Below are 16,426 nucleotides of genomic sequence, written 5' to 3'. Positions count from 1 at the left end.
AATTCCCTTCAAAATTTATCAAAATTAAAGATTGGATTTTTTTATGGTTGGGGGGGGGGGGGGTCTAGACACCGTGGACAACCCCCCAAAATATGCCACTGAGTATATTTATATGTTTATGACACTTATTTAATAAATAATATTAACAATTATTTAATTGAATAATCATGATTTTACATCCTGATTTTTACTTATAACTATAATAAAAAACGTATATTATATAATAAATTTATTATTAGGTATAATTCAACATAATGTCTAATCGAGATCGCGATAGATTCAGATCATATAAATCTGGGTGTAAAAAAGAGAAAAGAAACAAATAAAACAAGATTTTTTAAAATCACAACAAGGATCATTTCTTAAATTTTTAAGTAAAGAAAATGATAAATTAGATAGTCAGAGCGATGTAATATTAGCTACTAAAATCTCAACTATTTCCCAAGTTAACTCTGAGGCAGAAAATCTAGAATTAGAATTAGAAAGAGAAAAATCACCTGAATTATCATCCATTTGTTTAAAGTCTCCAAAAGCGTTAAATAAAGATTCTGCGTTACTACAAACTTTAATAAGTCATTTTACAGAATCGAATTTCAAAAAATATCCTGTAAATTAACTACAAATGAATCAAAAATAATATTTACAAACACTGCTATGAATGATTTCAATATGTATGATGACCCTGCCAATTGGCCAATTTCAATTAGCCAAGATTTAAAACAAATTTAGTAAAATTAGGTCCAAAGAGAATAATTAATTTTAATTTCCCTTCTCGTGTAACTATTTCATCTTCGAGTGAAAGAGAAGTTAACAGACGATTTTCAACCAATTTTTACTAGAGAAAGTTGCCCAATGGTGAAATAGTTGATAAAAATTGGCTGGTATATTCAATATCTAAAGATCACGTATTTTGTTTTTGTTGTAAGTTATTTGGTCTTTCTGTATATGGTAGCTTAAGTAGAAATGGCACAAATGATTGGAGTAATTTAGGAACCAAACTTATAGAACATGAACGATCCTTAACACATTTTAAATGCACAGAAAAGTGGTTTGATTTAACAGGTTAACCGCTATGTGTATCATTTTTGGTACATGGTTGATTTGCCATTCTTGCTAATCCAAAAAGTAGCGAACATGCCTTATTTGCCACGGACCTAAAACTTTATGAAAAAGTTTGATATTTTTATTTTAGTTTATTATGTGATTAAATAATGTGTTTTTATATCGAAATTAATTATTTTCAATCGTGTACCAAATATGGTACACGTAGCCCCCTGGGAAAGTCAGAACTAAATATAATTCGATAATTAATCTGTTATTTAATCATTTTTCTGTTCCTTGATAGTTGTTAGTTATCGTATACGCGCGTACGTGATCGTTAGTGTTTTATAATATTGCGTGTGTAATAAAAACAAAATGAAATCGTAATGAAATTTCTAGTTTATTAGATTTATCTTCAGAAAGTTCGTTTGATGATACTGACGAAGATCCCAACTGGAATGATGAAGATGTGTACAGTAGTTCGGAGGATGAGTCTTCTGCTTCTCCTGTGATGCGTGGAGATGGTAATGATTGGAATATTAATGTTATAGACGAACAACCAAATTCTAATGTAATTTATAATCCAAATAATGAATGTGTTGGGATAAATGAGGATATTGTTGAAACAATGATTGACTGTAGCCCTTATGATTTTTTTGCATTATTTTTTGATGACGAAGTTTTAAAACTTATAACCAACAGTTAATAATAGCGGACTAAGATTAGCATTAGTAGCCTTCCGAAGCAGCTAAACACTCAGCATCTAAAACATAGGCGGCGTGTCCTCTCCTACACTGAGAAGAATAGAGGTATCCATTAAAAACATCACTAGACTAGCGAGTCGCAACGGAGTCAAATACAATAACATACACAACGAAATTGTTAAGCTAACGAATCAAAACGTATTCTCCTCAATCAGAATCATACTTCGTGAATTTAACTCAGCTCCCCCTTGGGAAATGAACTATCAAATTAAAACTGAGTTAAACGCCTTATCCAAACAGCTCCTGAGATATTCAAAAGACACGTGCACGGAATTTTCGACGATTTCAAGAACTTTCAATAAATATATACTGATGCCTATAACAGGGTTAGAATCGCAATCATACTTGAAAATCAAAACTTAACATTCAAACTGCCAAATGATTGTTCAATATTTTGTATTGAAGCTCTAGTAATTTTAAAAGCTTTCATTTTAAAAACATTTTACTCGAAATTTTATTCCGTCAAATTAATTTTCTTTATATACAACTATAAAAAGGTCACACTAAAAAAATATTAGGTATTATTAGGTAATATTGATATTAGGTGCCAAATTAAATACAGTCATTACACCGCTTTAAAATTGAACTTATGTATAAAGATACGTAAAATATTTAAATATATAAAATACTAGAAATAGTTATTAATATTCTACTTACGTCGAAAGTAGGTATAAAATAGTATAGTTGTCGAAGTTGTCTATTACAGCTAAAGCCTGATTGTGGAATTAGATTAGAATGACACAGCAACGGTTCTAGGCATAACACATTAATAGTTTTGCCGCCAACGAATCTGTATCCTAGCGGCGAACGTACACACTAAACTTTGACAATTTCCCGCATTCGGGATAATATGTATAAAGTATTTATTGTTGTTTAATTTATATTTATAGCTATGTGTCAATAATTTCCGGCCGTCGATTATCGATCGATATATTATAATATCACATTTTATTATATTATTAGATTGATCCATTCTAGCAATACTCGGTCCCGACGGCCAACGATCTATTATTATTATTATTTAAATAGAATCCGGTTTAATTACATATATTGGTACTCGCCTGTTATATCGACCACCACAATTTAGCTATACAGTTACCACATTCAAGTTATAATTAAAATTCAACTTATTATTGTACAAAATTACATTGTGAAACATTTACAATGATGTCGAACCTGAGCGGTCGATTTTTATACCGTCTTATAGTAAATTTCCCTGGCTTTACGAATATCTATGTTAAGTCCTTCGACTCCCCCGAGAACATTGCCAAAAAAAATAAAAACCACGCGCCGGTACCCATTATGCGATCGTACGAAAAACAGTCACCTGGGTATTGTATTATGAATTTGTATAAAAATTATTACATATAATATAAATATATAATATAAAAACGTATAAAAATGAAAATTTTGGTTGTATAGTAATTTAAAAATGTTATATGTGAGTACTTTAAATTTCTAGAGTATACTTTATATTATAATTGTAACAGTGTAATTGTAATAATAGCCCGGTTTTTCTAACCCATATATCTCTGTTTCTTCTTAAGATAAAGTTTTGAAATTTAAAACACAGATTACCCTCTAGTAGCTTAGGACGTTGTAAGAAAATGCGCCCTTAATATTGTGTAATTTCAAAATGGCACGATTTCAAAATGTGCAATATTGGTACTGACTCAGTGACTGACTGATCATCAATATCATGAGACACTTCCCGTATAGGTAGAAACGTGAAATTTGGCACAAAGGTAGGGTTTACAGTGTAACTAAAGGAAAAAATCTATAAATTGAATTTTTTTCAGAGAGTGTATTTCTAAACGTATGAAGTGGCGGCAGTGTTGCCAGATGTACGAACATTTTAACACTTTCCAATTAATGTACGAACATTTAAAAAAACGAACATTTTAAATATTTTACCATTAAATTCATAAAAATTAAATTTTTTTTTTTTATAAACATGGAAATTATTTATAAATGATTGTATGGCAGGGCTATAATTTTCAATAGTCAAGTCCATAGACAAGTATACTAATAGATAGGCATCTGCCGTGTTATTTTTCCGAACATTGACCGACGCGCTCCCGGTGACCGATGCAAGGCACTACGGTGGCGGTGGCGTCCTGGTTCCAAAAAATATTCCCGCGACTTTTTAAATAATTATTTATTGAGATCATGTTTTTACCCATTTTTTTTTTATGTTATTTTAAAATAATATGATTTACACATGAAAACACATTTTATTAATTAAATGGAAAAAAACAACAATTAATAATGTAAATACAGGTTTTTGTTTTATTTTTATTATAAAGCATACTTTTACAATATATATATATATTGAACATAATATAAACACTTCATTTTTTCGGTAAAACATATTTTACATTTTAAAACAATAAAAACATAATTATTAGACTAAGAACAGATATAAATACAGTTTACAATGAATACAATTGACAAATACAAAAATAAGACGTAACATTAAATAATACAGTAGACATTTGAAATGAAGGAATATATTTTGTTTCATCTTCAGTCATTTTATTTTTATAATTACATATTTTAAGTAGAATAATATAATATATATGTATACAAAAACGACTTTTTAAATATTTTTTTATTTTAGAAAATGTTTTATACCTTAAATAAGCATTGATTTTGATTTGGTCATTTTCATTTTTTGATGGGTGTATAGTCCCAGCAATCAAACGGTTTATTTGGGTACACCAATTGTGTACCGTAAGTTTAACAATGAAATTTGTTAATTTTTTTCCAAAAAGTAATTGGTGATCTGGACACTTGATTACATTTACATTAAAATTTTGATTTATAGCGTTTATTATGTATGCTTTCAAAGTTAAATGATGGCATATCGATGGCAGTATTTTAGCAATTAAATCAATGATCCCCTGAATTAATTTACAGAACATTGCATTGGGATATTTTAAATTATATTTACCACCAAGACAGTAGTCTCTACTTAATGTAAGTTGATGATCATCAGTATGTATTGATTCAGTACAGATTTGGGGCAAACAAAGATGACAATTTTTAAGAAATGTAGTATTGAGCTTTTTTATGATGTAACCAGCGATATAACTTTTAATTTGGTTTTCTAATTGAATTGTTTCGATATTCGAATTATATTTTACCTTCAACGGTCCATCAGACACTCGTTTTTCAATATTGCACTCTTCATCGTCTTGATCAGTTAATCGGTTGTCAGTAAATGTTTTGAACAATGTCTGATACTGGGCTAAAGAACTAGTTCCCAAATCTTCTTCACAGTTGCTTCTTGGTGAATGACTTGACATTAAGTAATTTAATAATAACGTCTTGTATGCTGAAGCAAACATCATACAGTTAGGGTTATTATTCCTATAACCTAAAACACGCAATGCTCCAAATATATTTTCTAACGAATCCTGGTTGAAGTTACGTAATAGCAGAGACCGAATATCATTAATCTGCATAGTGAAACAAATTGTCTGAAATCCTGTTGAATTCAAATAGATTAGTGTCAAATTGAAATAGGTCTAGGAATCGGATTTACAAAATATCTGTATTTTGATACTTTTAAAATTTATCATTGAAGACTGAATAGATTAAAGACCAATAATAATATTATAATATAATACATTTTTACCTTTAATGGTTTTTATCCAGTTCTTAAGAGTGGGTGGTTGGGGTTTTGAACAATCTTTGGTCACAGGATTTACAAAATACATGGTATCAAGTACTTTTAAAGATTCTCTCCAAATCTGATGATGAGGAGAATTCGGTTTGACAGCTGTACGATATGTTTACCATCCACCACCTTATCATAGCTACCATTAACCGAATCAAACAGTTTATCAAAAAATAAACATAATGTAGCAGTATCTTCAGCTTGTAGATTCATTATATTCTTTGCTGAAATAAAAATTAATGAATAAATTAATATAGGATCACAAAAATTAATTTAGTAATAACATTTATATTATATTATTATCAATTGCATGATAAAAATGACAAAATTGATGACACTCGCTGACTAAAAACATGAGAGGCGTTCTTGACTTTCATTTTTTTTATTTCACCAGGAATGACATGTTCCCTTGTAAGACGTGGTAATATTTTGACATCTTGAGCAACACTATCCAGTTCGTACAAATCAATGATGTCCTTCCAACATGCTTCTTTATGATGGCCATTAACAGTGAACTTAAGATTTTTGTTTAAAAGGTTGTTACGAATACCTTTTAAAAGATGTGGAGAATCGTACAAGTTAACGACCTTAATTCGTTCTGTACCGCAATCAATTTAATAAAAAGTGTCATTGTAATCTTTATTTTGCCGCAAATAGAATGCTTTTGTGTCATTAATAAGAATATTAATAGCAGCTGTGTTTGTAGTACCTTGGCCACATATAGTAGCAACAACTTTAAGGCCACTCAAATGTACTGCTTTGAGTGCATTTTTGATTTGATTCGCCAAGTCGTATCGCTTTGTGCTGCTTTCGCAGTAAGTATATGAAATAGGTTGCTTGTATTTCTTTGTTATTCCTTTTATCATGAATACTAAGCTATGATCAGCGAAACGTTGAGTGCGGTGTAACCCATTGTCCTCAAATCCAACAATGCAGCCAACGTTGTCATCATAGTGTAACTGTGGTTCTGGCTCACTTCATCAAACAGCACTACACAATATTTTTCCTTTTCCTTTAAATTTTTCACATTCTCTTTTAAAACTTTTAAAAGAGTTTTATCTAATCCAGTGTTTATAGGAATTTGGGATAGCAAAGTTGATAATGTTTTACGTGCCGGTAATATGAAAAGTTTAGAAAGCAACCGGTAGGACTTTGTACTTTGCTTATAGAGTGACAAACAAAGTAGCTTCTCTTGAAGAGTGAATCTACGACCTTTGGGAGTGTTCTTTGTTTCACGAAGTTGGAGCTTGGTAAATATAGCTGCTGCGGGTGTCATGGCGTGTGTGATTTTGGAATCCAAATACTGATCAGAAAATTTGTCAGCTGCTCTGAGACGGTCCTTAAATGATTAACATTTTTTTTGTTCAGTCCGAAGTAGTTTTTGCAACATTACACCATTGCCGTAAAGAGATTTACATTTTGGTGTTAACATTTTGGAATGACGAATACCAATTTTATTCAACATACTGTGAGATTTCATGATTTTCTAAGTCACAAAAACCACCCACGAGGAAAGGGGAACACTTTCCTTGTGACCTGTGAGCCGCACCGCGTGAGACCCGAGGGTCAAGTCAGTGGAACTCACAGGCTTTGATACACGCAGTGGCGAATGAACGCCAAAGATTTATTTAAAAGGGGGAAAACAAACAAAAAAATTTATATTAATAAAATAATAAGCGTTAAGTCTTAGGATAACTATGGGTATATATTTTACATGGTTGTAATAAATAATATTATATTAGTTAAGTATGATAATAATAGTGGCTCTCGCTCACAGCAGCACAAGGTAGTAGTATATTATACAATTTGGCAGACACGGTTTTGAGAACAGGGTGTGTTTTAAACAACATGAATAAAAAATATATAATATTTGGCACATGGCAAAGTGTCTAAAATACAGGGGGAAATATATAATATAATGCACATGGCAAAGTGCCTAAAATACAGGGAAAAATATATAATATAATGCACATGGCAAAATGCACAAAATACAGGGAAAGATATATAATATAATGCTACGGCTCCGACAAGCGGTTACCGGCACGGAATAATCATCATACGTCGGTATGACACATTATACTATTACATGTGTTAAAGGAAAATACCGACGGCTCCGCATAACGGTTACCGGGGCACCTATGAGGAAAAATGGAGCATAAATAGAAATACGTTGTAGTGATACATAATCAAAATGAAAAAAGGAAAGAAAAAGTTGTGATACATAATCAAAATGAAAAGGAGGGAATGTTGGGGGAAATAGTTTTGTACGTTACACAAATGATGATGATGATGATGACTTGAGTTGTGGCTGGATGACGAAAGTGTGGATGACCGACGGCTGTGATAGGCTGGCCAGTTGGCCGTCGACCCCCAAGACACGTGGTCGACATGGCCCATCGGCGCTGATCACTGGAAAAAAACGGAGGCTTCGCCCGACATCGGGCCCGACGTCGTCGCTTAGCCCATCATCTCGTACATTACGAGTATGGATGACAATACAAAAAACTATAAATCGACTATTGACCACGAGGTTGATCGGACCGCAGACTGAGTGGGCCGGTGGTGTTCGTTACGTCTTGTCGGGAATACGTTGGTTTAAAAAGTGAAGATGGCTGGCGAACGGTGTCCGGTCGCTGGCCGTTGTTGTCGCAATTGATGTCGTAGTAGGGAAGGTCAGGGTAGGCGTATTGCGGGATTTTACAATAATATGGGTAATTAAGATAATTGCACTGCGGCGATCGCACCGACGGACGCGACAGAGGCGCCGACGGCAGCCGATGACGACATGTTACGGTGACATTGGTGAACACTGCTGCAGGCGGGGAGGTCGGGGATCAGTTATTGCATAACATGGTGGTAATCGCGGGCGCGCTATTATATTAATGGGACGGTCACTGACTGACAGGTATGCTGATATTCTAGGTATTAGGTATACACAGTGGTTTAATAATAATGATAAGGCCTGAAATTCTGTGACGTTACAATACCTGAATTCAATAATGTAAAATTAACTAAGCAATGTAAACAGTATTTTAAATAAAATAGTAAAACGATAAATTGAAGTTGAATGAATGAATAAAAAGTGTAAAGGAACAAAAATTACCAAAAAAAACCAGGAACACCTGTACACTATAAATTCATACCACATTTAAGTACCTAAAAAATGAGATTTAGCAAATGCTTTGAATAAATTATACAATTTTAAATTGAAGGCACATCATGCAGGACTGCTAGAATTAAAATAATTAGCTTTAGAACCAAAAAGTCTATGATAGACTGGTACTCATGCATGATAAACTTTTTATTCATCTTATACATTATCTGCAAGCATTAAATGCAGCAAAAGAAGCTCAGAATATACAATTAACCATCAATGTATTATATAATATAAAATACATATAATAATATAATTTATTACTATATATATTATTATTAAAATCAAAAACAATTGGTGATTAAGTGTACATCAGTTCTATAAATTAAAAGCAAATAATAACCATTATTTTGAGACTTTTTCTTTAAATTTGATTTTCTAACTACATCATCATTCTCATGCATAATACTTGTAGCAGCTATAATTAAAAGACAAACACAATTTAAGCTTAAATATGTTATAACATAATGTCATATAATACAGAGAAAAAGCATTTTTAATTGTTAATACATTACATACGTAATATGACATTTTTCTCAACACTTTCCAGTAATTTAAAACCACTTAATCCAAAAAATGTTTGATGATCATTAGTAGTATGAAGATGTGATTCACTACTTGTAGATGTACAAGGTGTATTGTTCAAAACTAAATTAGTATTTAAAGTAAATAAAATAAATTTTCGATGACTTTTTATGAATTATTGCTACCAATTAATTTTTTTTTATTTACCAATAGAATTAACAGGGTGAATAGTTTCATCAATATCTTTAATACTTGGATTTTCGTTAGTAACAGTAGGATAAATGTCATCAATGTCATCAATAACCACTAGAGAAACAAAAATAATATCATAACATCTATTGATTTATTATTATTAATGTGAAAATCTCCGTTAAGAGGTTCCCGAAAATAAGGTCAGAGGCCTGGATAGCTCAGTGGTAGAGCAATCGCCCGGCAACCGAGAGATCTGGGTTTGATTCCCGGTCCGGGCGCCTGATTTTTACATTATTTTCAAGAAGTTAACATTAAATAATAATAGTTACTTAGGTTTAATGAAGGAACCACATTAGATTTAAGATTTTTGTTCCAGGACTATAACAATCACCACTAAAATGGATTGAACATATTCTTTTTTTATAATGAATTTCATTTAATGACAATTGATTAAATTGATCAGATCCAATAAGTTGAATCCACTTTTTCAGTTGATCTGAATGTGTTCTTGGATTAGAGAACCTGTATGAAATACCACCTTATACCCAATACCACTGTTAATATCTTTTTCAGATTTTGAATAGCTTGCAATAACAACAATTAATAACAAAACATACCTTTATTGGTGCATCCATTCACACAAACATGTGTATGCAGCTCTTCCCATAATAAAAAATTGAAAAAGATTTGCGATTGTTTAAGTCAAACAAGCTGTTTGGCTTAGCTAGTTGGTAGTTACCACTTTACCAGTTAGAAGTTAGACATTAAAACAATACTCAAACAGTGAAACTCAATTTTCATTAATCATTGAGACATAGATAAGACGTTTGTATTTTGTATGATATGCGAGATGCGACACCAACGCTCACCGTGACCGATGTGTGTAAACTCAGTGGCCTAACCACGCACATCCAAGTGAACACCCCCTGGTCAAGTCATAGAATAACGCCAAGTCGCCAAGTACGTGATAAACTGATAACTGATAAGACTGATAAAAATTTAAAAAAAAATATTTCTTGTTCCCAATGTGTCTGGTGTTGGTTGTATATAGTATTGTTATATTCTGTGGTTGTACACGGCGTACCTATATTAAATTTTTTACAAATTATTATATGTCTGCGCTGGCGTTTCCATGATAAAATAGTTAATAATATTATCATGATATGACATGACACCTTCCTTGTTCTGCAATCCGAGTTCAGTTGATAGTTCCGTTGTCGATTTTCCAATTTCCATGTAAATCTTGTTTACAGTTTACGTTTACTGTGATTGAGTGTGATTATGTATTTACTATTTATTTGTTTGCTTATATATTATTTTACATACAGTTTTAAAATATGGATCGGTTTTTTATTAAAAAAGATAAGACCAACGAAATGGTGAGTATTTTAATTGTTTTAATTACTTTACCTACTTAGTTAATGTAAATGCATGACAATATTAAAATCCTGTATTTAATGTTTGTAAAGTATAAACAATACTCAAAATATTCATATCGTATATAATATTCTAGAGTTCTGAACCAGTAAATAAAGATATAAGTCAACCTCAACCTAGTACTAGTTCAAAGGGTACAGATTCTGAACAAAAAGTAAGGTTTCCATTTAATTTTGACTCTTTTTCTAATTATTAAAAGAAAATTATTTTATTTTGTGTATACAGAATATATTTAATGCAAGTCAACATACTGGTGTTGAGAGTGATGATTCATCTGATGATGAAGTATTAAAGTTAATGAATGAAAATGTAAGTATATGTATTATCATATTATGCAATATTTATTTTAAAATCTAGACAAATCTTTTTAAGCATATATAATACATATAGTATAATATATTAATATATGTACAATGTGGTAAAATGGTAAATATATTCTCTCATAACCTAGTAAATAGGTAAATTAATACAAATTTTTTGACAATATTAAAATCGAATCTCTAAATACAGAAAAATGTTACTACAGTTACTACTTACAGTTGGTTACTCAATTACATTCATTTTAATAACAATCAAGTACAGCCAAAGAGAGGACAGTCAAATTATGACAAACTTTATGAAATTCGACCAATTCTAAACTATATTGGTGAACACTTTAATAAATTATATAAGCCCCATAGGGAAGTAGCTATTGACGAGGCAATGGTGAAATTTAAAGGCAGAAGTTCATGAAAGACAAACCAATTAAAAGGGGCTATAAAATATGGATGGTATGTGACAAATCTGGATATAACCTAAAATTTCAAGTGTATACAGGGAAATTCTGTTGAATTGGGTCTTGGTGCTAGAGTCGTCCTGATTTGTATGAAGGTCTTGAATATAAAAATCCTGTCGTTTATATGGATTATTTCTTTTTGAGTAACATCCTTTAAGGGGATTCGATACCGACCGTTTTTAAGGAGCTAAGTATAGGCAATTTTAATGCCATTTCCATAGTGCGTGCGTGCGTGGCGTGTATTTGTGTTTGTAGTAAACCATCATTAGTGTTAGTGCCCCCGCCCGCCCACATGACTACTACAGCCCGCAACATTATGATATTTCTTATCTTCGATTATGACGGCGTCCCGTAATTACACTACCTGTCCTGTATAAAAATATAATAAATATACATAGTACATGTACATCAATAATAATTATTATTATAGATACTAGATAGTATATCATTCGCTGCCTGACGTAATTTTAAATTTTTATTTTTTACCCAACGAATATTGATCGCAGGCATTTTCGTAATTAAATATAAAGATAGGTAAAATAAATATATAACTATTGTAACTTGTAAGTTATTAATAATACAATAATAACAAGCGTTTATTTCAAATAATAAAGTAATTTTTATGATTATTTTATTCGCCTTTTAGACTTAATTTTTTTCGTTTATATTTTTATGTAATTACCTATTACCTACCTGTATACTACCTAAATTGTATTTATTTGAGAGTCAAAAAAATACTCATCATTGCAAAAACTTTTTTATTTTATTCAATTTATTGTACTATTATACATTATTATAATAGGTATCTAATTATAATATTATAAGCCTGCAGTTCTAAGTGGAAGTCCTCGGTCAAGTCGCGAATCAATTATTTCCGGAAGTAAACATTCCATGTAAAACTTCTTCAACTTTGGTTCTATATCCATCCAGAACTTGTCATCCCTTTCAATTTTCTCTACTGTAAGTCCTATTAATTGGTATGAGTGTTATTATTATAATTTTATATAACAAATGGCTAATTGTATACATTTTCTTTTAACTTATAAATTTAAGCTTCATTTATAATAATTTTTACCTTTAGGTGTCCATATACAAAAATAACAAAACTTCCTATTAGTTATATGTAGTTGTCCCTGAATTTGATAGAAGTATGCATGTGATGTTTTCAGCTGTAAATTTCCATCATTATACGTCATACATTTTTTTTTCATAAAAGGCCTCTTCCGGCGTATAATCTTTTATGGATGATGGACATTTAATTTCAACAATAGAATCATAACTTATCAAATCATCTGGACTAGCAGCCAAAAAAGGCAAATCATTATCAACAAAGAGCCCACAGGGTAATATTACTGACCCAAGCTTTAACTCCAAATTTTTTTTTGCCAAAGGTTCATTCTGAATTCCATATCTAAAAACATTATTATTATGACTGAGAAAATAGTATAAGTAACCCATATAATAAATATTTTATACATAATATAAAGAATAAAGAAAAAAATGGGTGAGTGTAATGCATAATTGGCCTACTTTGTTGCAGCATTACCACGAAATAAGTCGTATAAAATAAATTTGACTGTATTTTCGCAAGAAGTGGTTGATCTCAATCTGGCAACTTTTCCAAAGTTTGAAGCTGTGAGTCTCATTTTTCTTTGCCTTCGCCATTCATCGCTTTGTGATTGATTAATAGTACTTCTTTCCAATAATTTTATTTCTTCATTTGTGAGTTTTAATTTTTTTAGAAACTCGGTTTTTTTAATTTCATACTCTTCAATTGGCATATCAACTATTTCAGAAGGCTGTTCTACTGCTCCATAGTCTTCGTCAGGTCCGTGTGGAAATATATTCTTTTTAACTTTATATCTTGAAAAAAAATATTAAACAAATATAAAAATTTATAAAAATTACAATAGACAATATTAATTATAGTTATAGTTATATAAACACAAAATGTAATAGATATGCACCCAGGTTGATTTAATTTTCTTCGTTTAATATAATTTTTCTTTTTTTGTATCCTCTTAATATATTTTTTCGTGAACAATCCTGGACTATGAAAAGTAGCTTTTTTATGGAAATGGCTAATATACGAAGGGCCGAGGTTGAACGCATTGACAGCCGTATCGCAACGGGCTTGGTAAGAGCCTATATTTAATATAGTAATAACTAATAATATTAAGTATACATTTACGTTTATATTTTTTTAAACCCATCATTATTTTTAACACTTGCCTCTAAAAGAATAATTAACACGTTTACCACCTACGTATTTAGCAACAACGCTATTATAACTTTCCACGCAGTTGTTGTCAGTGTTGAGACTTATCTAGATAAATTTATCTAGATATTTCATCTAGATAATATTTATTTATATTTTATCTTATCTAGATGAAAATGTGGATAGGTATCTAAGGATTATTTTAAGATAAAAAAATCGTTATCTTTTTAGTAATTATCTAGATAATATAAGTAAATCGAAAAATCCCAACATTTGTATATGTACATGTATATATTATTATTATTATTTTTTTTTTTATTTTAAAGTTGAAAAGTAATAACTGATTATGTATAAAATATAATATTACACTTATTAATTATTTAAAAATATTCATTATTATTATGCATTATGTAAAATTTTAATTTGGAATTTTTATGTTATTAATAAAAAGAGATTTTTGTTTGGAAGAATTATGTTTTGAATTATAATGCTTAAAATTTAAAATGTTTCTTATGCATACATTTTATTTTGTATTGTCATTAAATACAATATAAATGTTTTAAAAATGGTTTATGGAAGTAGTTATTTATTAACAATTTAAACTTCAAAATTGATTAATTTTTATGGTACTATAAGATAGAGTACTTAATTTAATAAGTCTCATTGTTCAACTTTTAATTCATTTTAAAACACAAACTATACTTATATTAATCTTTGAAATTATGTAAGTAAGAATGACAAATGGCCAATGGGTAAACATATATAAAGAAAATTGTGGAATATTGATGGTCATTATTTATGTTATGTTTAAATATCTGTATTCTTAATCTTAAGATTTCAATTATTAGTAGATATATTAATTTTCCACGATAAAATATAAATTTAATTGTTGGTTAAATTAAACTATTTTAAACATTTAAATGTTCATCTTTTTTTTTATCTAGATAAATTTTGTTTGTATTTTATCTTATCTGAGATAATTTAAATATATGCTATCTTATCTTAATCTAGATAATATTAGAGCAATAATCTTTTATCTATATCTAGATAATTTTTACTTATCTGGTCTCAACACTGGTTGTTGTTTACAAAATGAATGAGACTATCAGAATGATGTGCAACTAAATTTCTTGCTCCCAAAATATCTTGCCAAAGTCCACAATTTTCCATTTCGGAGATTATATTTCTTTCCCCGGGTTTAGGTCCATCACTAAAATAACTAAAAAAAATCATTAATTATTATAATAAAGTTTGTCTATAACCTTTTTTTATGTTTAAATAAGCACATTACGAAAAACCCACTTAGCACACTTGTCATGAGAACCAAAAACATGATAAGGCCCATTTTCTATATCTTCCCTTAATAAAATGATCTTGTAATTTAAAGGGACGTCTAATTTCGATCTATATTTAATTGCGTATGTAATTCCGGACCTGTAGTATAATTTGTATTGTGAATATAAAATAAAGACAAGACTAGTAAATAAATACAAGACTGGGAAAAGCAGCATATTATTCTATTTTTTTTTCAATGATTAAAAAAAATTACCTCAGTTTTAAACGTCGTTCCTTTAACATTTTTCGTAGCTCACCAGGGACGACAACGCCGCTTGAACTTTTTCTCCTAGATGCTATATCCACTATGCGATTTAAATAATTTCTTAAAATATGGTTAGTACACTCAATTTTTTGTACTTCCGTATCAAATCCATACGGTTTTGACAACATATTTTTTTTTAGTACACTAGAGTCTCCATCTCCTATGAGTTTATGATAAATTATATTATGTGTAGGAATGCTTTGTCGAAAACCTTCTACAATTATATCTGACTCCATAGAAGTGCTAGTGTTGTTCCAGTTTTTATAGCAAATATGATTTGGAGGATCTTTGTTTATTGCCTTAGCTTTCATACATACCGAACAGTATTTGTTCCGTACTCCAATAAATAATACTTTTTTTGTTCTATAACCGACAATGCAAGCCTAAAAATTAGTAAATATTAAAATATTAAAATTATAGTCTTGCCCGCCTTTTTTAATATTTTATAAAATTATTAAAATAAAAACGTACAACTCCAGATAATGCATTGTAGTTCTGTTTATAGGATCTTTTTGACCACGCGCCATCAGCAACGACAGTTATCAAGGGTATACCATTACTATTTACTTCACCATTTTCAATAGCTAATCGTGCTTCTTCTTTGCCAGCCTCTTCGATCGATTCCCATGTAGTTAATTGTGTTTTATTTGCCACGAATTCATGTTCTTTCTGATATGTTTTATTAGACATACAAGGCATATCTAAAATGGCTGAAAATTGATCCAATTGGGAATGCCCTTGCCCTGTATTTAACATGGCAGTGACAGCTGCAGTGTTTACCGTTAATTTCTCATTTAAAATTGGGGGTTCAGAATAAATAATTTCTTTTTACGACACATAGAACAATCAAAATGAAATTCAGCAAAAAATCCTTTACGAATTTCATGAGAAAAAATTATATTTTTAAATGAACAATCAAATGGTGTATGACATACTGATGAAATTGATTTAAAAATATAACTAATGTCAACTATTCTTCGGCCATTTAATACATCATGTTCAACTCTAAAAACAATTTTAAATTCAAAATACTTATTA

General features: G+C 30.1%; 1 protein-coding gene, 1 long non-coding RNA gene, 1 other non-coding gene and 2 pseudogenes across 4 annotated transcripts; 2 read left to right on the top strand and 3 right to left on the bottom strand.

Annotated features, from left to right (window-relative positions):
• Window positions 1–1,426: 1,426 nt before the first annotated feature.
• Window positions 1,427–1,747, top strand: LOC149061106 (uncharacterized; the record flags this gene model as incomplete). The annotated part of the gene is made up of 1 exon (XM_089230836.1): window positions 1,427–1,747. A coding segment is annotated over one exon (321 nt), but the record flags the coding sequence as incomplete, so codon positions are not given.
• Window positions 1,748–6,080: 4,333 nt separating this feature from the next.
• On the bottom strand, window positions 6,081–8,555 carry LOC149061105 (uncharacterized; annotated as a pseudogene).
• A 481-nt stretch (window positions 8,556–9,036) lies between these two features.
• Window positions 9,037–10,736, bottom strand: LOC149061103 (uncharacterized). The gene is made up of 3 exons (XR_016189887.1): window positions 9,688–10,736; window positions 9,374–9,472; window positions 9,037–9,289 (listed from the first exon to the last, which is right to left on the bottom strand). It is a non-coding gene; the product is annotated as an uncharacterized LOC149061103 (long non-coding RNA).
• TRNAA-GGC (transfer RNA alanine (anticodon GGC)) lies at window positions 9,566–9,636 on the top strand. The gene has a single exon. It is a non-coding gene; the product is annotated as a tRNA-Ala (tRNA).
• A 1,634-nt stretch (window positions 10,737–12,370) lies between the features above and the next one.
• Window positions 12,371–16,181, bottom strand: LOC149061102 (uncharacterized; annotated as a pseudogene). The gene is made up of 9 exons (XR_016189509.1): window positions 15,860–16,181; window positions 15,338–15,771; window positions 15,091–15,222; window positions 14,864–15,007; window positions 13,803–13,891; window positions 13,538–13,715; window positions 13,101–13,433; window positions 12,646–12,981; window positions 12,371–12,537 (listed from the first exon to the last, which is right to left on the bottom strand). The product of XR_016189509.1 is annotated as an uncharacterized LOC149061102 (transcript).
• Between the last annotated feature and the right edge of the window lie 245 nt (window positions 16,182–16,426).

This window comes from Diuraphis noxia, unplaced genomic scaffold (genome assembly GCF_037042655.1).
Source record: "Diuraphis noxia isolate RWA-SAM2 unplaced genomic scaffold, SU_Dnox_SAM2 contig0001, whole genome shotgun sequence".
In the NCBI taxonomy this organism is placed as follows: domain Eukaryota; kingdom Metazoa; phylum Arthropoda; class Insecta; order Hemiptera; family Aphididae; genus Diuraphis; species Diuraphis noxia.
The sequence above is the reverse complement of the archived record's forward strand: the minus strand, read 5'-3'. Positions and strand labels throughout refer to the sequence as shown.